Source organism: Martes martes (genome assembly GCF_963455335.1).
Source record: "Martes martes genome assembly, chromosome: 7".
Lineage (NCBI taxonomy): Eukaryota > Metazoa > Chordata > Mammalia > Carnivora > Mustelidae > Martes > Martes martes.
In genome coordinates, this window is record NC_137894.1 from 99297857 (window position 1) to 99324136 (window position 26280).

A 26280-nucleotide genomic window follows, 5' to 3' on the forward strand; every position below is an offset into this window, starting at 1 on the left:
TGAAGGGTGGCCTCAAATGCTGCCAGAGGGCCAGCAGTGTCAGCAGTTGGGCCAGCCAGAGCTTACAGACCTTCTCACTGTGGCCCACCCCAGCTAGTCCAGCCAAACAAATTGCTGTTAAACTAGATCCAAGGATTATTTGTTGTATATGGTGTAAGAAAGTAATACGGTTTGATTCTTTTGCATGTACCTGTCCAGCAGCTGGACCACTTTCTTACACCATACACAAAATAAACTCAAAATGGATTGAAGACCTAAATGTGAGACCTGAAACCATAAAACTCCTAGAAGAAAACATGGGAAGTAATATCTTTGGCATTGGCCATGCCATGGACACATTTTTCTAGATATGTCTCTTCAAGCAAGGGAAACAAAAGCAAAAGTAAACTATTGAGATTACAACAAAAAAAAGCTTTTTCCACAGCAAAGGAAACCGTCAACAAAAAGGCAATGTACTGAAGGGGAGAAGATTTTTGCAAATGATATATCCAATAAGGGGTTAAAATATATAATGTACAACTCAACACCAAAAAAAACAAATAATACGATTATAAATGGGCAGAGGACCTGAATAGATATTTTTCAGAGAAAGACATGTAGATAGAAGGCTAACAGACACATGAAAAGATCCTCAACATCACTAATCACCAGGGAAATGCAAATCAAAATCACAGTGAGATATCATCTTACAACTGTCAGAACAGCTAGAACAAAAAAGACAAGAAATAACAAATGTTGGCAAAGATGTAGAGAAAAAGGAACCCTCATGCACTGTTGGTGGGAATGTAAATTAATGCAGCCACTGTGGAAAACAGTATGAAGGTTTCTCAAAAAATTAAAAATAGAATTAGCATATGATCCACTAATTCCATCCCAGGCTATTTGCCCCCTAAGAAACAAAAACACTAATTTGAAAAGATATATGCACTCATATGTTCATTGTAGTATTATTTACAATAGCCAAGATACAGAAGCAACCTCTATCCATTGATAGATGAATGGATAAAGACTTTGTATACGTGTATACACACAGGTACACACACACACACACACACACACACACACACACACACAGTGAAGTATTACTCAAACATAAAAAAGAATGAGATCTCGCCATTTGTAATAACATAGATGGGCCTGGAAGTTATAGTGTTAGGTGAAATAAGTCAGAGAAAGACAAATACCATATGCTTTCACTCATAGGTGGAATTTAAGAAACAAAACAAAGAAAAAGACAGAAAAAACCCAGACTTTTAAATACAGAGAAGAAACTGATGGTTACCAGAGGGGAGGTGGGTGGGGGAGACGGGTGAAATAGACAGCATAATCAAGATGAGCACTGAGTAATGTGTAGAAGTATTGTTGTTGATGTTGTTATTGTTTTTAGATTTTGTTTTTTTAAGTAAACTCTCCATCCAAAATGGGGCTCAAACTTAAAACCCCATGATCAAGAGTCTGATGCTCCACTGACTGAGCCATCCAGCTGCCCCAATGTGTAGACGTTTTGAATGATTATATTGTACATCTGTAACTATTATCACACTGTATGTTAGTTATACTTAAAAAACAACAACAACAACAACAACAAAAACTAGATCCTGGGAGACTGGGAAGTCCTTATTATTGCATGTCTCAGAGTCAAAATCGAAAAGTCAGATCACATTTTATTACTATTATGTATTTTTTTAAAAATTGGAACTATATTTAAATTATAAACGATCTTGTGTGGTAATCACCTCAAATGCTTGTTCAATTTTGTGTGTGTGGTAAGCATAAAATTTATCATTTTAACTTAAAAAAAGTTTTTTTTCATTTCAACTTTTTTTGAGTATACCGTTCAGTGCCATGAAAGCACATTCACATTCACCACTATCCATTTCTAGAACTTTTCCATCATCCCCAGATTAAATACTAACTCCCAATTGCCCCCTCCCTTTAGTCTGTGGCAACTATTGTTCTACCCTCTGTCTCTATGAATTTGACTTACTCTAGGCATCTCATAGAAGTGGAACCATACATTTGTCCTTTTATGACAGGCTTATTTCACTTAACATAATGTCTTCAAGATTCATATGTGTCAAAATTTCCTTCCTTTTTTTAAGGCTGAGTAATATCCCATTGTATGTATATATTGTATTTTGTTTATACATTCATTTGTCAAAGGACACTTGAGTTACTTTTAGCTTTTGGCTTTTGTGAATAATGCTACTATGAATATGGATGTAAAAGTATCTGTTTGAGTCCCTGCTTTCACTTCTTTGGGGTATCTACTAGAAGTGGAATTGCTGGGTCATTTGGTAATTATATTTTCAGTTTCTTGAGAAACCATCATACTGTATTCTACAGTGTCTGTACCATTTTACAGTCAGACCAGCAGTACACAGGAGTTCCAGTTTCTCTATAACCTTATCAATCTACCTTTCTTTCCTTCCTTCTTTCTTTCTTTCTCTCTCTCTCCCTTCCTTCCTTCTTTCCTTCTTTCGTCTTTTTCCTCTTTTTTCCTTCCTTCCTTCCTTCCTACCTTCCTTCTTCCACCTTCCTTCCCTCTTTCCTCCTTCTCTTCTTCCTTCCCCTCCCCCTTCCCTTCCTCCTCCCCTTTCTCCCCTTCCTTTCTCCCTCCCTTTCTTTCTTTCTAGCCATCCTGATGGGTGTGAAGTGATATCTCATTATGGTTTTGATTTGTATTTTCCTGATGATTAATGATGTTGAGCATCTTTTCATGTAGTTATACATACCATTTGTATATCTCCTTTGGAGAAATGTCTGCTCTAATCCTTTGCCTATTTTTAAATTGAGTTGTTTGGGGGTTTTTGTTGTTGAGTGTAGGAATTCTTATATATTCTGGATATTAATCTCTTATCAGACACATGATTTGCAGATTTTTCTCCCATTCTGTTGATTGCCTTTTCACTCTATTGGTAGTATCCTTTGATACATAAAAGTTTTCAATTTTGATGAAGTACAATTTATTTGTTGTTGTTGTCTGTGTTTTGGTGTCATATCAAATAATTCATTGCCATGAAGCTTTTGCTCTGTTTTTTTTTCTAAGAGTTTTAGGTCTTTGATGCATTTTGAGTTAATTTTGTATATGGTATAAGGTATGGGAGCAGTTTCATTCATTTGCATATGGATTTTCAGTTTTCCCAGCACCATTTGTTGAAGGCTGTCTTTTCCCTATTGGATAGTCTTGGCATCTTTGTTGATCATTCAGTTTTATCTTATGTTAAGAAGAGGAAACTGAGGGTGCCTAGGTGGCTCAGGGGGTTAAGCCTCTGCCTTCAGCTCAGATCATGATCTCAGGGTCCTGGGATTGAGCCCCGCATCGGGCTCTCTGTTCAGCAAGGAACCTGCTTCCCCCTCTCTCTCTGCCTGCCTCTCTGCCTACTTGTGATCTCTCTCTCTCTCTCTGTCAAATAAATAAATAAAATCTTTAAAAAAAAAAAAAAAGAAGAGGAAACTGTTATAATTGCATTACTTTTAGATGTGCATTTCACTTTTAAATAATTTTTCAAAATCTATGCATCCACCAAAGTTTTTCACCAGCCCTCTGCTAGTCAATGGGTGTAGTGACTTTACCTCTACTAGGGGTGCCAAGGGCTGGGCGTATGAAAGATTCTGCCAGTCTGATGATACTTGTAAAGTTTGAGGAAACCCAGACCTTTCCAAATTTTCTTCTTTAGGTAGCCTAGAGATTGAGCTTTCCTCCTAAGGAATATATTCCTTTAGTTTAATGAACCTTTAAAACGCTAGTACACATGGGAGGAGTAAAAAACACTAGTCATTTACATGCCAGTGTGGATTCATTTACAACATTACATTCCTTACAGCTGATTAACTGAGAAGAAGGGAATTTTAACTTCAACTTTATTGGAAAACTGGAAAGAAGTAGAGCAAGAGGAGAAAGGAAGAACACTGCTTTAAGGAAAAGGCCACATTCCAAGGAGGGCAGGCCTAGGTTTGGTGCTACTGTGGACTGCATGAAGCACTGAGCAGAAGAGAAAACTGTGGCCCAGAAGGGGAAGTAGGAGAATCTAAAGATAAATTTTGCCTACTTCACAGCTGTGTCAGGGATAGGCTCTGGAAGTGAGCATGAGTAATCCATAGATGTGAGTGCATGACCCAGACCCATCTCTTTCATATTCATTTTAAAGCAACAGCATATGTTTCTCTAGACTTGGAAGTACTTCTTTTAGTTATTTTCTCACAGTCCTTCTTTTAGGGAAAACATGAGAAGACTACAGTGCTAAAAAACACCTAACAGAGGATTTTCTCTCTGTGACCCTCACCTCACCTCTACCTCCAACACACACACACACACATCTCTCTTTAGGATTTGTCATGGTTTTGTAATTATTGTAATTTGAGGTGATTATGCATTAAATAGCAGATACATTTAAAATGTACACTATACCATTGAAGCTGGGATACCTCTGATGAGCACTGGATATTTTTAATAGTTACACTGATACATTTCAAGAATTAGGGTGTTTTTTAAATTATTAAAGACTGACATTCTGTCCTATAAGCTTCTGTGTCTAGTCAAAATCTTCTCTACGACACAGTAGAAAAAGGAGTTTTAAAACTTGCTTCAGTTATCTCTGAAGCACTTTTTATTCACAAAGAAAAAGATTTGCCTAGATCACAAAGTTTGTATGTCATTAATACCTTAGTAGTCTCATTAATGTGGCCTCAGAAGACTTGACCATTGCTGGATGTTTGTCTCAGAAAAAGTACCACTGAGGTCAAAGCCATCCTTTCTTAGTTCTCTGCTAAGACTTTTCCCTCTTCTATTACAGAACTACTTCTACTGTCACTTCTTGGTCTTTGTTGTAAGAGAGTTGACTTGTGACACTAGAGTATAAGATACCACATATCACTCTAGCCAATGCTTTTTGTCTAACAAATCACACTTCACTCTGTTTCAGAAGTTAATGAAAGAGGCTGTCTTGTGTTATCATGAGGAAGTGGGGGTTTCCATTTTTGATTATCTTTTAGCCAGCATCTACTTTCTTTTTTTTTTTTTTAACTTACATTGTCCAACTCCAGGACCCCAAATCTTGTGACTAATTTCCCATACTCTTAGATAGCCTATAAGACCATCCTCTTAACATGCTACTTTTTAAAAAAGTATACAACAAAAAATATGCGTTAACACAGTAGTGGTCGTCTGCTTGATTAGCTTATATAGTTCCTTTATTTACATTTTGAAAAATGCATTTTTTCCTGTTTGGAATTATTACTATTATTTGAGGTAATCTCTGACTAAAATAATACAATAGCTAATAAGTTTTTTAGTAGGGTAGAATGGATTAGAAAACATCTTTAACTTTGGGATAAGATATCTCAGGCAACATTTTCCTTTTAATGATTCCAGTTTGGTAGTATCGGAATATGGGTATGTCCAAACTTATAAAATTGTATACATTAAGTATGTGGAGTTTTTTTGGTATCAATTATGTCTAAGCATAATTGTTTATTTAAAAAAATAATAACTCTGGGGGCCCCTGGATGGCACAGTTGGTTAAGTGTCTGACTCTTGGTTTCGTCTCGGGTCATGATCTCAGGGTTGTGAGATTGAGCCCTGTGTCAGGCTGCCTGCTCAGCAGGGATTCTGCTTAAAACTCTCTGCTTCTTCCTCTGCCCCTCCCACCCTGTGCTCTCTCTCTCAAATAAATAAATAAATTTTAATAATAATAATAATAATTTTGTTTCTGTCAAGTAAACATAGGCTCAGTCTTGCTCCCCCTCTCCGAAAAAAAGATTCTAGTAAATGGAAAAAGATACCATATTCATGGATTGGAAGACTCAATATTGTTAAAATGTCAGTGTTCCCCAGGTAGTGTAGAGACTGAATACAATCACAGTCTTAATTCCAGCAGGCTTTTTAATGTAGAAATTGACAAGATGTTTCTAAACTCTATATAGAAATGCAAAGGATCTAGACTTGTCAAAACAGTTTTTTAAGAAGAATAAAAGTAGAGGATGTAAGTTATCTGACTCAAGATTTACAGTACAAAGCTACAACAATCTGAACAGGGTGGTAATGTCAGAAGAGAGAAAAGTGTGGTATAAGGATAGAAATAGATCCTCACTTATTGGGCAATTGATTTTTGTGAAATGGGCAAGGTAATTCAATGAGGAAACAATAATGTTTTCAACAAATGGTGCAGGAATAACTGGATTACCACCTTTAAAAAATGAACTTAGACCAATACCTCACATTAAACAGACTGAGGGTTGCGGGGGGGAAGGGGGAGGGGAGAGGGTGGTGGGGAAATGGACATTGGGGAGGGTATGGGCTATGATGAGTGCTGTGAAATGTGTAAACCAGACGATTCACAGACCTGTACCCCTGGGGATAAAAATACATTATATGTTTATTAAAATAAAAAAATTAAAAAAAAAAACTTCATTTAAGATAGAGCCTGGATCTAAACGTAAAAGTTAAAATTATAAAGTTTTAGAAAGAGAACGTAAGAGAGTACATTCATGAAGTAGGGATAGGCAACTATTTTTTAGTTTGGATTCAGAAAGCAATCGCCACAAAAGAAAAATTTACAAATTATATTTCTTCAAAATTAAATGTTTTTTATCAAAAACACTATTAAGGAAATAAATAAGCAATCAATAGCCTGAAGGTGTGGCAAAATGTATATATAATAAAGGACTTGTATCCTGATTATCTGTGTGTATGTGTGTGTGTGTATATATATATACACACATATACATATAAAAAACTATATAATGCAGAAATAGAAACAATCCACTTTTCATGCACGTGAGTGGCTCCGTCAGTTAAGCATCCGGGTCTTGACTTCAACCCAGGTCATGATCTCAGAGTCAGGAGATCCAGCCCTATGGCGGCTCTGCGCTGGGATTGGAGCCTGCTTAAGATTCTCTCTTTCCCAAGATATATGCCAAATGACATATCAGATAAAGGGCTACTATCCAAAATCTATAAAGAACTTATCAAACACAGCACCCAAAGAACAAATAATCCATTGAGAAATGGGCAGAAGACATGAACAGACATTTCTGCAAAGAACACATCCAAATAGTCAACAGACACATGAAAAAGTGCTCAATATCTCTTGGCATCAGGGAAATACAAATCAAAACCACAATGAGATGCCACCTCATACCAGTCAGAATGGCTAAAATTAACAAGTCAGGAAACAACAGGTGTTGGCGAGGATGCGGAGAAAGGGGAGCCCTCCTACACTGTTGGTGGGAATGCAAGTTGGTGTAGCCACCCTGGAAAACAGCATGGAGGTTCCTCAAAAAAGTTGAAAATAGAGCTACCCTACGACCCAACAATCGCACTACTGGGTACTTACCCTACGGGTACAAACGTAGTGATCCAAAGGGGCACCTGCATCCCAATGTTTATAGCAGCAATGTCCACAATAGCCGAAGTGTGGAAAGAGCCCAGATGTTCATTGACAGATGAATGGATAAAGAAGATGTGAGATATAGATGTATATAGATATAGCTATAGATACAGGTATAGATATATATGGATACAGATGTACACACATATACACAATGGAATATTACTCAGCCATCAAAAAAATTTTGCCACTTGCAACAACATGGTTGGAACTAGAGGGTGTTATGCTAAGCAAAATAAGTCCGAGAAAGACAATTATCATATGATCTCACTCCTATGTGGAATTTAAGAACCAAGACAGAGGATCATAGGGGAAGACAGGAAAAAATGAAACAAGACAAAACCAGAGAGGGAGACAACCCATAAGAAGCTCTTAATCTCAGGAAACAAACTGAGGGTTGCTGGAGTGGAGAGGGTGGGAGGGATAGGGTGGCTGGGTGACAGACATTGGGGAGGGTATGTGCTATGATGAGCACTGTGAATTGTTAAGACTGATGAATCACAGACCTATACCTGTATCCCTGAAACAAATAATACATTATATGTTAATTTAAAAAAAAGATTCTATCTCTGCCTTTCCCTCTGACCCTCTGCTCACACGAATGCATGTACTCTCTTTAAAAAGAAAAAAATAGGGGCGCCTGGGTGGCTCAGTGGGTTAAAGCCTCTGCCTTCGGCTCAGGTCATGATCTCAGGGTCTTGGGATGGAGCCCCGCGTTGGGCTCTCTGCTCACTGGGGAGCCTGCTTCCCTCCTTCTCTTTCTGCCTGCCTCTCTGCCTAATTGTGATCTGTCTGTCAAATGAATAAATAAAATCTTTAAAAAAAATAAATAAACACACAATCCACTTTTTAAAAGATGGATAGAAACCTTAAACCAATGCTTCACAAAGGAAAATGTATGAATGGTCAGTAAGCACACGAAAAGATGGTCAACATCATTAGTCATCAGAGAAATGCAAATTAAAACCACAGTGAGCTAGTGCTATATACCCAGTAGAATGGCAAAAATTAAGAAGACTGACAATAGTAAATTCTGGTGAGGCTATAAGCAACTCTAATCCATTACAGTGGAAATATAAAATAGTACATCCACTTTGGAAAAAGGCTTAGCAGTTCTACCGACCTTTTGACTTAGAAATTCCACTCCTAGGAAAAATGAACCACCTATTCATAAAAAGGCTTGTACAAGAATGCTCTTAGTGACTGAATTTATAATAGCTCAGAATGAGAACATCCCAAACGTGGATCGATAGAAGATTGGATAGACAAATTGTGTTGTATTCATACAAGGAATGAACCAGTGATACATTCAACAACATGGGATAGATCTCAAAAATATGCTGAGCAAAATCTAGACTCCAGAGGACGTTTTGTGTGATTCCACTTATAGAAATTCTAGAAGAGACAAAAATGAGGTGGAAAAACCAAAAACGAAAGCAGTGGTTGCCCCTGGGGGAGGAATTTGACTGGGGATAGATGGGGCAGCACTTTCTGGGATTTGGAAATGTTCTGAATTGTAAGAGAAGTGTAGATTACATGCAGGTATCCATTTGTTAAATGGTACATCTGAGATTTGTGCATTTCCGTGTATGTTTATTTTTACCTCAAGAACAGGCAAAAAAATAATGAGTGAGGAGTAGGTTGAGGTAAAGATGATACAGGAATGGCAGGATATTGGTAACTGTTAAAATTGTGTGATGGGTACATGGACATTCTATCTCATTTACTTTTATCCGTGTTTGAATTCTTTATAATAAAACTTTTTAAAAAAGTGTTTATGAAATATAAGAAGTTAACTGGATGGCTGGATAATGGATTGCCCTTGTTGCTGTACTTTCCTTGGGTATTCAGTTGTCCATATTAGTGGTGTAGAACTTTAAGATCATGAGCTTTGGAACCACTTATTAGCTGCATGGAGTTAAGAAAATTCCTTGGTTTCCCCATAGTCCAGCTAGCTCCCTTTGTGAGACTTCAGTGAGATGAAATACACGTAAAGGGCTTTGCCAAGTTCTTGCTCAATAAATGTTGGTTATTACCACTAGTGGAGGGAAAATGTGGCAGAGATCATGTTAAAAAATGTACTCTTATTTAGTTTCTTTTCTGTTTAATTTAAGTGAGACTGTGCCCACTGTTTAGGGAATTGACAGGGAAGGTGGCCTGAGAAGAAATCACACAAGGGTGCCTGCCCTGGTAGCGAACCCTTCCGCTTCAAGTTTAACTTGACAATCAACACCTAAACACTGTCTCCCTGAGACCATCTTCAAATCCCTAACATAAAACATGGAAAATAATAACACAGACAATCCTAATTTTTTTTTCTTGTTTGTTTTTTGAATTTGTGCTTATAGTTTTCTTTTAAGGGCACCTGTCTCTGGGATGTTTCGCTTAGGCTAGTATTTAAATTGGCTCTGTTTTCTAACTTCAAAACAGCTAGTGGTAGGGAAAGAAGGCTAAGATTTTTGGACCTAAAAATAGCAAAATAAATAATCCCCAGCTGGCTAATAAAAAAGCAAGCATGTAACCATACTCAATCTCAGGCCTGGAGTACACATCCTTGACTTTCTTCCCTTCAGGACTGTCCTCTCCATGTTTTCACATTGTTAAAGGCTAATCCTTTTCTTTGTGGCTGCAACTCTTTCCCTCATTTATTCAGGGAATGCATCAGAGGCACTGGGAGGTAAGGATAAGCATTGCCCTCTTAGTTCCAGAGCTGGGAGACACTTGGGAAATAATAAGTAGCTTGTGGGGACACAGAGGGTTTTCCGGAAAGGCCTCTCCAGGCCCTGAGCAGATGAGAAGGGCCCAACTGGTTCATTTTTCTTGCTTTACAGAGTGTTGGTTATAGTGTTAGGTTTTTGGTGTCATTTTTCTTTAGAGAACCTAAATGGAATTTGCCAGAAAGAGTTGGCTTTGAAGACTTAATTGTGGCGATCATGTTTCCAAATCCCTTACAGAGATCTCTCTGAGTACCACAATATATTTTGTTTCAGAAAAGCAGATTTAGGCACATCTGCTCAGGGTCGAAGTTCTCCACACACCCCTTACTGTGTTGCTGAGATTCCCACGCTTCAGCAGCCTTGCTGGATGGGGTGATTTCTCTCCTTCCCTTCAGACCTCCCCTGAGGACATGTTCACGTGCTCATGTCTGTTTCTGGCCCTTTCCCTCCTCTCCTGAAATGTAAGGAGCATCTTTTAAAATGGACATTGCCCTTCCCATGGGTCTTCTGTGACTTCTCGTTTTTGGAAGATTCAATGTGTTTTATTCCTTTATCTCGTACTTCTGTAAAACTTTTTTGTTGCTTTCTCATCTTTGTTCCTCCACTGCTTCTTGATAATACAAGAATTTGTGCTAATTAAAGTGATAGCTGATGCTTCACATGTGCATATTATTTTCTGGTTTCTTTAGGGTGATTTTCCATAGTTTGTCTCCCTCACATTCTGGCTTCCCCAACTGTACTTCTGAAACAGTTGGCTTAATTTTGCTTCACTTGAGGAACTCAAACACATACTCAATTACTTCACAGGATCTGTCTTGAGTATTTCCATCGGTTTCTTTTTAAAGAAAAAATTCTTTTAGGGATAAAATACTTAGGGATTAAATATTTAAACATGTTTAGGGATTAAATGTTTTCAAAAATATCTTTTGAGCTCCTGCTGTTTCCTCATGTTAAGATTGGGATTTTCTCACTGACCTGGATCCTTGTTTCCAACCCTCCTGCCTTCCTGCCCTTCCCCTGCACTTTTCTCCACATCCTTCAAGGCCTGCTGCTGGGGTACCTCTAGTCAGGCAGTTCCCGGGGTTGCTCTGACCCCCAGTGCTCTGTGACTCATGAGCACTTATCACCTCCATCAGGCCCTTGGCAGTTAGTCATTAAACGGTCGCGCGCATGTACCGAACTTCTCGCGTACTTGGGCTGCCTGACGTGGTTATGACTCTTCTCGTCTCTGGGCCCTGATTCAGTGCTCAGAATATTAGATTTATTAAAAAGATAATAGCTCCTTGCCTCTACTGCTCCATCTTCAGCTTTAGCAACCTACTTTGGTTTTAATCTCTCCAGACGTGTTTCTTCCCTTTCTCAAAACAATTGTCAACCATGCAGCTTTACCTGCCTCACTGAGGAATACCTCTAAATGAGTTGATCTCCTAGAACAAAATGAGCTGACCAGCCTCCAGTGATCTGTGACCTTGTACTTGGAGACAGAACTCAATTAATTATGTGCCTAACAGTTATCATATGCATCTCCCCTCCCCCACCCACTTTTAAAAATAGTTGCCTGACAGATTGCAAAAGATTATACCCCGGGCTTTTATGGAACACAACTTCTTAGTTTAATTTCTTTCTTTTTTCTTTTCTTTTCTTTTTAAGATTTTATTTATTTATTTGAGATAGAGAGGGAGAGGGAGAAGCAGACTCCCCGTTGAGCAGAGAGCCCCACACTGTGCTCAATCCCAGGACCCTGAGATCATGGCCTGAGCCGAAGGCAGAGGCTCAACCAACTGAGCCACCCAGGCGCCCTCTTACTGTAATTTCCTAGAATATAAATCAAGAGCAAGGTTTATATTCAAATCTCATAGGTTTAGAAGTCATTTTTGTTTAGAGATCAACATGGTTTGATCTCAGGCGGTTCTTGGAACTAGAGGATACATTGTTAATTCATGTTGTTTGCCTTAAAAAAAAAAAAGCAAACAAAACTAGAACGCCTGCATTCCACAGATTTGCCTTAACCAGTGATGATTAAAGAAAACATCTGTCCACTTCCCTTTTTAGAGATCTTCTTAGCAGGAATTCTGGGTATGTGAAGAGGCAAGTTGACGGTATAAACCTCTCTCTAGGGCAGCAGGATCTAGATGGGGCGTCACAAGGAACTTAGTTCCAGCTTCCTGCTAAGACTAAGTAGAAGGTATTTACTCTTCATTATGTGGTTGCTTTCAACAAAATTTATGAGAAAGCAAAAAGAAGTTTCTAAACTACTGCCAGATGGCAAGTACTTGGAGCAATGAAAAGAGGCTAAAAACCCAATCAAAAAAGATAACACATTTAGGACAAGAGAGGCCCCTTTTAAGAATACCTGAAACTGAAGCATTTTTCCCAAGGGTTGGAAACTGAAGCATTTGTAAAACTTCAAAAAACTTTGAAGACATAGGCTGTTTTTACAAAATTATTTCTTGAGTTGGAGATTCAGAAATAAAACTCAAACCTGAGTGACAAAGATGACCTCAAAACAGTCTCCTATTTTCTGCCTATTCGGTGCTCTCATTAGCTAAGTTTCTTTCCTGTTGAGGCTGTTTGTGAAGAGCTAGCTTCCTTTTCCCCATCTTTGGTACAGATCAACTGGTACTGCACCACCCCCCCCCCCCCAACAAGCAGTGGCTTTTTAAAATGTCCCCTTGTAGGAAAACATATATATAGGTGTCACTTAGTCCATGATATGGTGTCTTTTCCATTCTCACTGAAGCTGCCCTGAATTAGCCTTACTGATTTTTTCAAAAAAAAGCCTTCTAATAGTTTTACCTGCCTGTAATCACTCCCTACTCTGGAACTTTCTGTATGAACCAGGGACATTTTCAAAACAAACAAATCAAAATAGGCTCCAGGCATTTTCGAGTTTTTCTGCTACATAGCAGTGGTTTTTCTTGTTTTTTTTTAAGATTTTATTTTTATTTATTTGACAGACAGAGATTACAAGTAAGCAGAGAGGCAGGCAAAGAGAGAGGAAAGCAGGCTCCCCACTGAGCAGAAAGCCCGATGCGGGACTTGATCCCAGGACCCCGAGATCATGACCTGAGCCAAAGGCAGTGGCTTAACCGACTGAGCCACCCAGGCATCCCCATTGCAGTGGTTTTTATCGGCATTGCCCCATCCTGCTGACTTCATGCTCATACATTTATGAGGCATTTTCAAATCGAAAGACTAATTTCTTGAGAATTACATCTTATTCAGAATTCCTCTCTCATAAACTCAGCCTCTATAGAAGGTGCATTCTCAAGTATAGGAATACCTTTTATACTAATCCAGGCAGCAAAACAAGGTATCAGGTAAGTTCCTTGGCTCCTCTGCTATGACTTGGAAGGTTTAATAAGATTTCGGTTGACATCTTCACAATTGCTTGAGTAACAATGCTGTCATTTGTATACTGACCAGAGTCTTGAGCTTAAAGTTGATTTTCTGGTTGAGCTGATGGATCTGTTCTTCCCTTCTTATCCAGTCCCTCCTACTAACCATGCACATTTACAGAATAATGGTGTGGCCTGTGAGCATGAAACAGAGCAGAGCCAGCTTGACTGCAAGGGGACTGAACCCCTGACCCTGGGCTCATTAGCTCCATTCTGAAACTAGGGCAGCCAAACAGTCAGCCAATTAGTGATTCACTGGACAGTGGGGACCAGACTCATGTGCTGATCTAGTCCAGACCTAAGAAAGTATGTCAGAGGCAGAGCGGCAGCTGTCAAGAGCAGACCCCCATACCCCTTAGGCCACGGTGATTCTTAGCATCACACTGTTTCACACTGAACTTTAGAATCACCAACAAACTATCTTTTACAAATGCAGCTTTTACTCTCCAATAGAAGAGGAAAATATTTGCCACTTCCTTTTTTTTTTTAGTGTTTCAGAAATCTTGTACGTTTTTTCAACTTTAATCAAACTATGTTCTGCAGCTACATTTTTGGTTCAGCATTGGGTTGAGATCCATCCATGCTGTTTGTGTATTGGAATTTATTCACTGCTATTTTGATTCCATTTTATGACTGTATTATAATTCAACCTACTCTGATGGACATTTGATTATTTCATTTTTTGTTTTATAAGTAGTTCTGCTAGGCATATTCTTATGCATGTCTCCTGGTATGCACATACAAGAGTTTCTGCAGGGTATATATATACCTAGGAGTGGAACTGCAGGGTGGTAGGAGAGATCTCTAAATTTCCCAGCTGATGTCAAAGTGTTTCTTAAGTGCTCAGTTCCAGTTTGTACTCACATCAACAGTAAGTATCCTGGTAGTTGGTTCCACGTCCTAGTCAATACCAACTCTTGTCAGACTTCAAAAATTGTACTAATATGGGATGTGTGAAACTTCATTTTAATCTTATTTAAAATTTGTGTTTTTTCCCCATTTTCTAGAATACTTGTGAAATCGAACAGCTTTTGTAGATTGATTGACCATTCAGTTTTCCTCTTTCAAGAGGTACCCATTCCAGTGTTTTGTCCATTTTTCTTTTGGCTCAATCACGGAGCAGGTGTGCATATTTCTATTTTAGATGCTAATCCTCTGTCCATTATGTGTTGCAAATATCTCTCCCAATTTGACTTGCCTTTTTACGCTTTATAATATCTCTGTAGTTCTCATTTTAATATAATTAATTTGTACTTCTTTGTGCCTTATTAATAACACAGAATCTTTCCTCAGTGTCACGTAAATATGCTCTCTTCTGTTTTAGTTTTTCTTTTCACATTTAAGTCTGAAATTTGTGTGGAATTGATTTGGACTACTGCACATATGTATGAAGCAGTGGTCCAAATTCCTTTGTTTCAAAGATAAACACCAGCACCATTCATTGGGAAGTTGTCCTGTTTCGTGCTGATCTGCAAGCTGGCTTTCAGAAATCGAGTTTCCAGTTGCTGTTTGAACTCTGGTTACCCTACCCCAGTGCCAACGCTACACTTTGAGTACGGTGCGATATGACTTCCTGCCATCTGGTGAGGTTCGTCCCCTCACCTTTTGGTCTTTAGGAGTGTTCTGGCTATTCTTGGCCCTTTGCTCTCCTGAAATAGAAGAAATGTGTTTTCCAAATGTTCCTTCAAAGAGTTAACTGAATTTATAATTAGGCAAGGAAGATAGAAACACAGTTTAGGTATTCTGATCAGTAAACCTGAGAGTAAATATGTTTACCTAAATTTTATCTGGTCATAAAAATAAAATTCAAAAAATTTAGATGAGAATTCAGATGAAAATTGAGATGAGAATTTATGCTCATAAAAAGTGTTTTCTTTATTGTGCCGTATCCACAAACCATATTAATATAGGTATGTTAAACTTGTTAGTTGGTTGTGCTGTTTTTATCACAAATTTAATTAACATTGGACTTGGACCACTTCCCTGAGCAGTAATACAGATAATGCCTGGAAAGTGAAGCCACATGAGATTCTAATTAGATTTCATGAAATAAAGGGTCTCAAATTATTTTAAGTGCTTATAATTCTTAGTAATATGCTGGCCCGTGCACAAATATCGAAAGGGAAACTCAACTAGAAATATATGTGTGCTGGTAACTGTTTACTAAGGCAATAGAGAATTTTAATGTACACATTCAGCCTGGGAAAATTTGTATTGTTTATTAAAGCAGAGAAAGCAAGAGAGGAATCAGCACAGTGGGAAATAAGGTCACCAGATAAGGCTTTTTTTGCTACCCTGTTTCCTGTTCTGGGTGGCTCTGCAATCCACTCTGAGAATTTCATTCCTTTTACCCAGATCGAAAATTTCCCATTTCCTGTCACTCTCTACCACCTCCCCCATTCTTGAGCTGCCAAACCAAAGCAGTCCAAACAGATAAAGACACAGTTAATTTGTTGAAGACCACAGAGCTCTCAGTAAACAACTTCTTCCTGGATAATTGTGTAGAGATGACTGGACCCTTATCAGCAGATTTAGAATTGACCAACTTATCATCATCCACGTCTACTGGCTCTGTCCTCACATAGCGCTGCAGCTCCTCCTTGCTTTCTTCACAACTGCAGAGCTACAGAAAGAGGGAATGACCTCAGTAGCTGCAAAAACAGTTTTTGGGGGTGCCAGGATTTTTTTGAATCAGTCTACAATTTTGGAATAAAGCAGCACACAGATGGCAGCTGCGTAGGGTTACGCATGTAGGAAAGTATCAGTAAGTATCAGTGACGGTTCTGGCCCAAAGGGTTGAATTCCGAAAGTCCTGTTCTCTTATGAGTTATCAAGGTGGTGAAGATGTTGCCTTGTTCTAAGTGATTAGTCTAAAACTAGCAGCAGAGCTTGTCAAACTTAATTATAGGGGGTAGAAACAGTTACAAAAGCAATAGGATAGGAATGTGTCTTAGAGGATCAAAAAAAAAGTTTCACGTTAAAAAAACCTAACATTTCACCGAGAAACTACTATATTCAATGTAAGTGGAGTGTTGGGCACTTTAAACCATGTCCTTTAACAGTGTGGCATTTTTTGCAGATGAATTAAGGTCAGAAACCCAGGTTGGTCTGATCCCACCACATCGCTGCTTTTTTTTGTAGTGTGGTTGACACACAATGTTCATTTCACGTGTACAACATCGTGATTTGGCAGGTCTATACATTATGCCATGCTCCCCACAGGTGCAGCTGCCATCTTCATCATACAGCACGGTTACAGCATCATTGACTGTTCCCTGTGCTGCACACTCTATCCCCATGATTCATCCCATAATGGGAAGCCTATACCCACCACACCCCTTCATCCATTTTGCCCATCTCACCACCCTCCTCCCTTCTGGCAACCGTCAGTTTGTTCTCTGTATTTATGGGTCTGTTTCTGCTTGTTTATTCATTTCCTTTGGTTTTTAGGTTCCACTTGTAAGTGAAATTGTATGGTATTTGTCTTTCTCAGTCTGTTAGCATAATATTCTCTAGGTTCATCCATGCTGTTGCAAATGGCAAGGTATCATCTTTTATGGCTCAGTGATACTCCATTGTGTGTGTGTGTAGGTGTGTATACACATCATCCTTCTCCATTCACTTATTGACGGATACTTGGGTTGTTTCTAGATCTTGGCTGTTGTAAATAACGCTGCAACAATTACAGGGTGCATATATCTTTTAGAATTAATGTTTTTGTTTTCTTTGGGTAAATACCCAGTAGTGAATTTACTGGATCATACAGGATTTCTATTATTCAATTTTTGAGGACCCTCCAGTTCGCTTTGCCACCAATAGTGTATGAGAGGATTCCTTTTTCTCCAAATCCTCGCCAACACTTGTTTCCTTGTCTTTTTGAGTCTAGCCATTCTGAGAGGTGTGAGATACTATCTCGTTGTGGTTTTGATTTGCAAAGACTTTTAACATAAAAAAGGAACAAAAACTATGGTACACAGAATGCAAAAAGTATAATCTGCCACACTTGTTTTTTGGCTTGTGTAAGAGCAGAGGGTCAAGAACTGCAAGTGGCTTTTCTTCTATAAAGTTTGTGTCTCTAGGGGTTGGATGGGTTAACTAGATGGTAGAAATCCTTTCAGAATATATACATATATCAAAGAACCATGATGTATGCTTTTTCTTTTGAGATCATTTACTTGAGAAAAAGTGAGCGACCACAAGCAGGAGGGGTAGAGGGAGGAGAATCTCAAGGAGACTGCACTGAGTGTGAAGTCTGACGTAGGGCTTGATCTCACAACCCTGAGATTACGACCTGAGGCGAAACCAAGGGTTAGATACTTAACTGACTATGCCACCCAGGCGCCCTACTTTGTCAGCTTACCTTTGTCAGCTATACCTTGGTAAAGCTGAAAAAGAAAATAAGTTCATGTCTTTAGGTCCCTGACCTTTGAAGTTCAAGGTTTTGTAAAAAATAATTTGTACCAAGTTAAAATTACTGATTAACTACATCAGCAGGTCTCTAACTTGCTGATTTATGAGAAACCGAGTTGGAAGAGAGGTTGGTTGATCTCCTGTGCCCAATGCCTTCATGTTCACATGAAACTGAGTCACAAAACAGAAACCTGAAAATGGGTCTCTGGAGGCTCGGGCCAGTCCTTTTCATGGACTGATGTTGTCTCTGTAGAGAGACCACTACCAATGGGATTCCTCAAGATTTGTGAAGGGTTTGTTTTTAACACTGCTGGGTAGGGAGAAGGAAATCTGGGTTCAACTTTTGAGCTCTGCCTTGGCTATTTTATAGCTTTTAATTTTATATAGATAGATAGATATAGATATAAATATATATTAATTATAGCTTTGTTACTTTGAACAGGTCACTTGGCCTGAGTCTAAAAAATGAGGATGGATTATATGAATCTTTAGAAGCGGTCACATATATGAAAGCACCCAGCACACCTCTCAATGCATAGCTGGTGTGCAAAAACCATGTCTGTTTCCTCCCTATTGAACTATGCTTTGATTGTAAAAATTCTAATTTGTAATTAATTCCTTGATTTCTAAAATAGCCATGTTCAATGAACAAATATGTGTTAACTGATCCTAGGTAGAAACCATGAGGCTCAGATCTTGTCCTCAAGGGAGTAATAAATTATTACAGGCAATAACTGTTAAGGATGATTGTTCTTAAGTTCCAAAAAGACTAAATTTAGTAGCTGTTCACTGGAATAGAAATTTGGGGGCTATGAGGAAATTTGGAAGTGTTCATGGAAGAAAGAACCCTTGAGCTCTTTGTAAAATTTCTAAAACACCAGAAAGATGGGATTTGGGACAGGTGGGAGACTGGGAGAAAGTCTGCAGAAAATGACATGGTGGTAGGTGAGTGCAAACCGCATCTGGAGAATGTGGGCTGCCCAGTTTGGGAGATAAGGAGAATATAGAAGACCTTTTAGCTCCTGCCTGGGGACTTTGGCTGTTATGCTGTAGTCAACCAGGGTCACCAGAGCTGACATAAGGCCAGTAGTATGCTGGGGCTGAATTAATTACCAAAATAGCCAGTACAGCAAGTGGGGCAAAACACCAAGAAATCAGCAGAGTGGCTATGAGACTCTACAGGACTTGGGTATGCCTTCATCTAAATATATTTTAGAGCTGAGGTGCCTGGATGGATCAGTTGGTTAGGCGTCTGCCTTTGGCTCAGTTCATGATCTGGGGATCCTGGGATGGAACCCTGCATTGGGCTCCCTGCTCAGCAGAGTCTGCTTCTCCCTCTGCTCCTCCCCAACTCATGCTCTCTCTCAAATACCTAAAATCTTAAACATAAATATGTTTTTGGGCTCTGTGTAAGTGGGTAACCTGTATTTAAGGTGAGGAAAGGGAATATATTAATTTTTATTTATTAGTGGGAAGAAGCCCTTATATTTTGGAGTGAGGTTTGTTAGGACTCGACCTTAAGAGTACAAAGAAAAGCCATGGAGAATGTGATCTGCTTTGCTTTTAGAGGCTGTGGCATCATGGCAGGCACAGAACAAGAACCTGAATTCAGGTGTCAGTGACAGCAATGACGAAAGTTTGCCTGAGGGAAAAATCAACACCACCTGGCCTGATTAAATGCCAGAGCTAAAGGAGAAAAAGTCCAGGACCGAAGTTTTGCGACAGAATGGGGATGTAATAGTACTCACAACAGGGAGTAAATTCATACATGTGAGTTGTGTTTTTTTAGACCAGGAGTCAGTTTGCAGTTTCAAACGATTCAGTCCAAGTCAGTAATGTCTGTTCAATGTCATATTTCTGTTTGTATTTCTAATATTTAAATATGAAAAGTGAGGGGGAGGGTGGAAAAATCGATCCCAGAGATTGTCACTATCTGGTGATACTCTGGAATACCAGTAAGCTGTCCTCCCAACAAAAGGTACGGGCAAAACGTATCCAAAAGGCCAAAGTTCATCAGTTAATTCTATGTAAACAGTAAAGACAAGAAGTACAAAAAGAAACATAAATAAAAGATTTTGCTTTTATTTAAAATAAAATGCATTTATACAGTCTTTAAACCATGGATTATTGGACAATACTGGTAATCCACCCCCTCCTGGCACCCTTTTGGGTTGTGTGAGCTAGGAATTTTCTGACTAGCACCAATGGGGACTGTAACAGCGCAGCAGACGAGAACATGGCCAGTCCAGGCATCAGAGTTAAGGACACTGTGGCAAATCATGACTATAACGAAGTCATTCTTAATTTAGCAGGTATGAAAACTGCACATTATACTTTAAAAGCATTTAATTAATGCAAAGATGCTACATCTAAGCCATCTGCTAGTTGTGAGTTTTTTAAAAAAACTGTACAATTTTATAAAATTTGTGTTTGTACATTAGTTACACAAAATGCATACTTCATAGACCTTTACTTCATATTGTAATGCAAAAGTTGCATATTTTAGGCAGATGTGAATATGCTGGTGAATACTACAGGTGTTGTAATACAATAGGGTGTAAAAATAAAAACACAAGACATTATACATACATGCTTATTCAAGGACAAAAATGAACCAAGCCTAATGCACTGATAGCATTTTCCTTCAAAGTCGAACAATGACATCATTATTAAGTATCAGGCATCTTTTGTAGGCCTGATTTATTTGGCCTGGAGGATGAAGAATCAATGGCTACCAGAAGTTGGTATTTTTAAAACACAAGATCAAATTAAACATACATTAAAACACGTGCATTAAACATGATAAATAGACTTCATGTAGTTTAAGCCCTGGATAGCTTTAAAGTATATGGCTTGAGTTTCTCGGTTTGGCTAGCTTAAATTAAATCAGTGATGTTTTATTCCTGACTTGTCCACTACTTTAGTTTTCAATTCCTGGCCCTAAGGAATGTGTGCCATATTCAAGTCCACATATTGTATCATGATAGCAGATTAATAGTCGTGCTTGTTAGTGCACTTATTAACTGGTCTGGTAAGGCAAAAAAGTTTTCATGATAAAATGATAAATTTCAAGCTTACTTTATTAAGCAGCATATAACAACAGCTTTCAAAGTTAAATATTGTTATGGCCATGGAGTTTCATTACACAGTAGCTCTATTCACACCCAACCACTGGTGAGTTTGTAGAACATCTCTTCATCTAAACTCTCATTTTGGTCTTTTGCACGTGTTGAGAGAAATATGTAGCCACCGATGAATTCATGAACCACTTTGCAATCTACTTCAGTACAAATGAAGGACAATCGTACTTCATCTGCAAACTCTACCGTGACCTGGAAACAAAGACCAAGAGCTGTCAGTCCCAGGAAAACTCTGTATGGTTGGGTACAAGTGAAGCTAATGTGCTATTAATGTCTGCCCTCTCACAAAGTACTTGTTGATCCTCAAATTTTTAAAAAAATCCTAAATAGTGCCTTCGATTCCAGAAGAGTAAGTTTATTAGCCCCTCTACCACTCCTTTTTAGTTTTTCATTCTGAAAAGACTGAATGCAAAGGGTTTAAGTCATTATGTTCCCAATGTCTCTGGTGATTCAATTAGTGAGGTCTCTCTTCAAGGCTTGGGAGAAAACCCACCTCCTGCATTTAATACTTGCTCAAGACATTTAACCTTTAGGTATTGTGTTTGAATACAGGAGCCCCCAGCCCCTTATCCATGGGAAATCTCTGGAACCCCAGTGGATGCCTGAAACCATGGGTAGTACTGAACTCTATATGTGCTGTGCTTTTTTCCCTTTACATACATACATATGATAAGCTTTACCAATTAGATACTGTAAGAGATTAACAACAGAATTATAACAGTACATTATAATCAAAGTTATGTGAATATGGTCTCTCAACATATCTTATTGTACTGTACTCACCCTTGTGATAATGGGAAATGATAAAATGCCAGCATTGATGGGATGAAGGTAAAGGACACAGCAGGCACTGTGACATAGCATTAGGCCACTATGGACCTTCTAGGAGGAGAATGCATCTTCTGCTTCTAGACCGTGGTTAACCAGAGATAAGGAGGGACACTACTGTATTTCAGAAATATGAGATTTGATGCAGTAACAAACCTGAAGATCCTAAAACACATGGCTTATCAGTAAAAGACTGTCCATTTTAAATGATATTCACTGTAGTTCAAGGCTAGGGACAGCATGATATATAGTAGGAGCTGTGCCAGATTTTAGAGCCCTGAGCATCTGAGTTTGAATCCTGATTCCATTACCAAGTGTGTGGTCATGGTAATAATGGCTGTCAGGTCTCTAAATTTGAGTGTCCTCATTTGTAAAGCAGGGACAATCCAAGCACCCATATGGTGAGATTAGAAACAGGGTACGAATATAAAAACATCTAGCCATCATGACGGGCACAGAGTAGGCATTCAATAAACAGTAGCTGCTATGGTGACTGACAGGGATGTACCAGTTCCAGAAAACCACCTTCTAAGCAGATTGTGTTCTTAAGAGTTCCAATAACTGGGTTAGTTATGAAATAGGAAAGTTTAAGTGGGAAATGAATAACCAACCAGGTTTTATACTGTAAGAGGTGATGGTACAAATAATCTAAGAAATTTATCTCCCTTTTTATTCTTAATTTACTGATTCTTAACAGAAATTAGTGTTCTACATGCAAAGTAACACTGTTTGAGCTTACCATTTTTATTTCCCAGTTTACGTTCCACTGTTTCATGTTACTGAAACGCCATGTTTTAATTGCGTCTCCTGTGCTGGCATCCATCCGAATCAGTCTGTTGTATGCAATTCCAATAAGTTCTTCTTTTTTTCCTCCCTGGAACCTAGAGTATTAAAAACATAAAAAATGTTTAAAAAAAACATGTTGGGGATGGGAGGACGTGTTGCTCTGGTTTTAAGACGTGCTCTTTAACTCATGAAAGTGATACTTTCACAGAAGTAAAAATAGAAATCATTTTAAATTTTTAATGTAAAAATTACGAGTACAGAAAATACGTTAAAATATTCTTTACATGTTACTGTAAAATTGCTTAAAGCATCTTAGCAGGTACTTTAAATGTTTAATTGAAGTAGATTAAGTAAAAAAGCACAGATTAATATTTATACACAGGTATTTAGGAGAACCACTGACCTTGCAATAAAGTGTGTGATGCCAAATTCCGGTAAGGACTGCCAAGCTTGAATAAATCTCATCTTGGCTTCAATTAGACTCATCTGAGCTACATTCTGATGGGCCTCCAAGATTCTTGCTGTTATCTAAACATGATTAAACACCACCTTTACCATCAGACAATAGTCTTTTATAGGAGGATCAAGACAAAAAGTAAAAAATTAAACTATGTGCCCCACCCCACAATCATGTATCGTAAGAGTTGGGAAATTTCTGCAGCTACATTTGGGTATTTTAGTGAAATGATGACTCTTCAAAATAACCCTTGGTAGGGGCGCCTGGGTGGCTCAGTGGGCTAAGCCTCTGCCTTCAGCTCAGGTCATGATCCCAGGGTCCTGGGATCGAGCCCCGCATCAGGCTCTCTGCTCAGCAGGGAGCCTGCTCCTCCCCACCCCCGCCTGCCTCTCTGTCTACTTGTGATCTCTGTCAAATAAATAAAATCTTTTTAAAAATAAATAAATAACCCTTGGTATATTTCTTCTTAATTTCAGTTTCCATATATCCAGAAACAACAAGTACTATTAGGAGCACATAACTGCCACTCTTGAGATATATTCCAAGTATACACATATATGTCACTGCTTTTTATAAAAGGGCATGTTCTAATCCTATACATGAGTTTTAAAATTAGCACCAAGACACAATATCAGAATGAGCACCTGGAATATAAATTTCTAGCAGGAGTATTTATTATCATCTTTAAAGTACTTGAAACAACCATAATAATTTAAAATTTTTTTCTAAAGGAACCATAGAAAAGTTAACTTTTAAATTATACTCCCTTTGGGATTACTACTCCCACTAAGTGTGGAAGGAAATTAGTCTGTAACAGGGGATTGTATCTAAAGCTTTAAATATTTTTCTTTTCTTTTTTTGGTTAATATGGAAAACTTACCAAATCTCTTATATAGCCTGGCTGTAGATGGCAATGCGAAGAAAGAAAAAGGAAGCAGAAAGAAAAAAAAAGGCAATCAGAAAAAATGGCAATGAAGCAAAGAAAAAGTTGCGGTAACCTGCAAACCAAAATTCCAGCCAAAAACCATGCAAAAAAAATTACTTTAGGTGGAAACCAAGCAAAGTAATGCAAGCATGAAAATGAAAACAAGGAAGCAGCGATTACTTTCCATTTAGAATACTGAGAAACACTTCATTATTTTAGATTGTTAAGTGTTACTAAAATTATGATAGAAATTTGTAGGGAAAAACAAAGAGCAAATAACGTTTCCCTGCTCATTTACCAGTTCTTACTGGTTAGGGTAGGCCTAATGATTTTAGTAGCAAAATCAGAATTAATGTTCAAAAACCTTTAATGTTTTGAGATCGAGTCCAATAATATGACCCATGCACCACTTTTCAGAAATAAGTTGAATGTATAAGATAAGTGCAGTGACCATACTGTTTCTTTCTTTACACAAGAAAAGCAAACCCCTCAATTACCATCTGTTTTTTGCATCCTTTTTCCTGGAAGGGAAAATGGAGAGATGCTATACACTACACTAGGAATGGAGGCTGTAAACATTGGTCTATCTCAATTTGAATTCACATGGATAAAGCAGAGAACAACTCTTTTCTCTAAAATGTAAAAATCTAGTTTGGGAGTCAGAGTCATGTTAAGATATATGTAATAAGTTTAAATAATACATGGTTTTGGTGATTTAAAGTAGATTAAACGTAACAAAATGTGTATTGATGGGCCCTGGTAGGAATGAAAGAGCCCATGGCCCACCGCTGTTCCTAGTGAACTCCTGAATGCCACTATATTAGATAGTTTAACAATTACTAAGCACTACATCCAATGACCAGTACAGCACCTGACACACAATAGCAACCACTTCTGCCTATCAGCACTTCCTAGGTGTCAGGGCAATCTGTGATCTCTACCTCCTGGGAACAACTCATAAATCTAGTCAGGGAAGGCAAGATTAAGAAAGAATATGCTTTTGATAAGATGTCAACATGGAAGACAAGGCTGGAAGAATCCTTAACCACAGACCACACACATACTGTTATTCTGCCAGTCAAATATTCACTGTTTCTGTCCGCAAGAGAATTTTCACTTGACAATCTAGCTGAGAAATGAGGGATAGAAAACCATCTTTTTTTGAAGTGAAAACTATCATTTGAAAGGCTTCTGAGAAAACTCAGGACCTCTGACAACTAAACCATTTGGCAATCTTCAGTTACATTTTAAGATCTTTTTTTCCTGATACCTGAAAGTGAAATGATAAGCTTGCTAAGGATTGAAATTGTTCCTTGCCTTTGAAGGCAAATGAATCCACTTTTGGAAACAAGTTTTTTTCTTTAACAATTTTTAAATGAAATAACTAAGAATTTAAAAAAAATTAAATTAGTACTTGATTCACTTTCCCTTTTTAACTTACAATCTACATTCCACAAAGCTCCCCAGGGCAGCATTTCCTCCATTCCTTACTACTCCCACATCATAGGACTGTGGGATAAACAGCTTCTACGTAGAGAAATGGTGTAGAGCTTACACAATCTCTGAAACTTAAAGACAAATACTTGGCAATTAAAACTTCTGAACATCTATTTCTAGCTAAGTGATTTCAGACCCATATGATAAACATTATATTTAAAGTTAAGAATTAATAAGCATTCTGGGTATTTCACTGGGCCCTTTCAGTAATGTTTTAAAATTATTCTTTAACAGAGATAAAAATGAAACTAGACAGAAATGAAATATTTATTTGGAAGGTCTTCTTCACCCCCCACCTCAGACTGAAGCCTTTGCCTTTTATGGCATGATGTTTGGTGTAGCGAATACTGGGGGCTATCCCAAGTGAAATTCCCCTGCAAAGAACCTTTCATGTTGTACCGAAGAACCATTTTCCTAAATAGCAATCCTTTTATGGTATGAATTTCCAGGAAAGGAATTCTAAACAGAGTGAACAAAAGCAGTGAATGTCAATGAAAATTTACCAAACTCCATCATATCATGCAAATTTTGATTTAGGTTTTTTACTGTTAAGAAAAAAATAATGAACTGTAGACTATTTCTACCCTTACAAAGTTTATTTCCAAAGCTGGAAAAGTCCATTTCAGCAGCAGGAAGAGTTGTTAGAGATTTTGTTGGGAAATGCTGGCTGTGCTTTATACCACAATTATAAAAGGAATGAAACCCAAAGCATCCACAACATATTCAATTCC

At 38.2% G+C, this 26280-nt stretch overlaps 1 protein-coding gene across 3 annotated transcripts in view; it reads right to left on the reverse strand.

Moving 5' to 3' along the window:
• Window positions 1-19982: 19982 nt before the first annotated feature.
• Window positions 19983-26280, reverse strand: part of FERMT2 (FERM domain containing kindlin 2) — a 93094-nt gene continuing 86796 nt past the window's right edge. The window contains exons 14-18 of one of the 3 annotated variants that reach the window (XM_080807328.1): window positions 24550-24573; window positions 24008-24028; window positions 23074-23198; window positions 22624-22765; window positions 19983-21248 (exon numbers count right to left, since the gene is read on the reverse strand). In XM_080807328.1, the coding sequence (XP_080663454.1) occupies window positions 21075-21248; window positions 22624-22765; window positions 23074-23198; window positions 24008-24028; window positions 24550-24573 (486 nt within the window). In that variant the 3' untranslated portion in view covers window positions 19983-21074. The remainder of the gene's footprint in view (window positions 21249-22623; window positions 22766-23073; window positions 23199-24007; window positions 24029-24549; window positions 24574-26280) is intronic. The other 2 variants (XM_080807329.1, XM_080807330.1) reach the window with 2 other exon arrangements.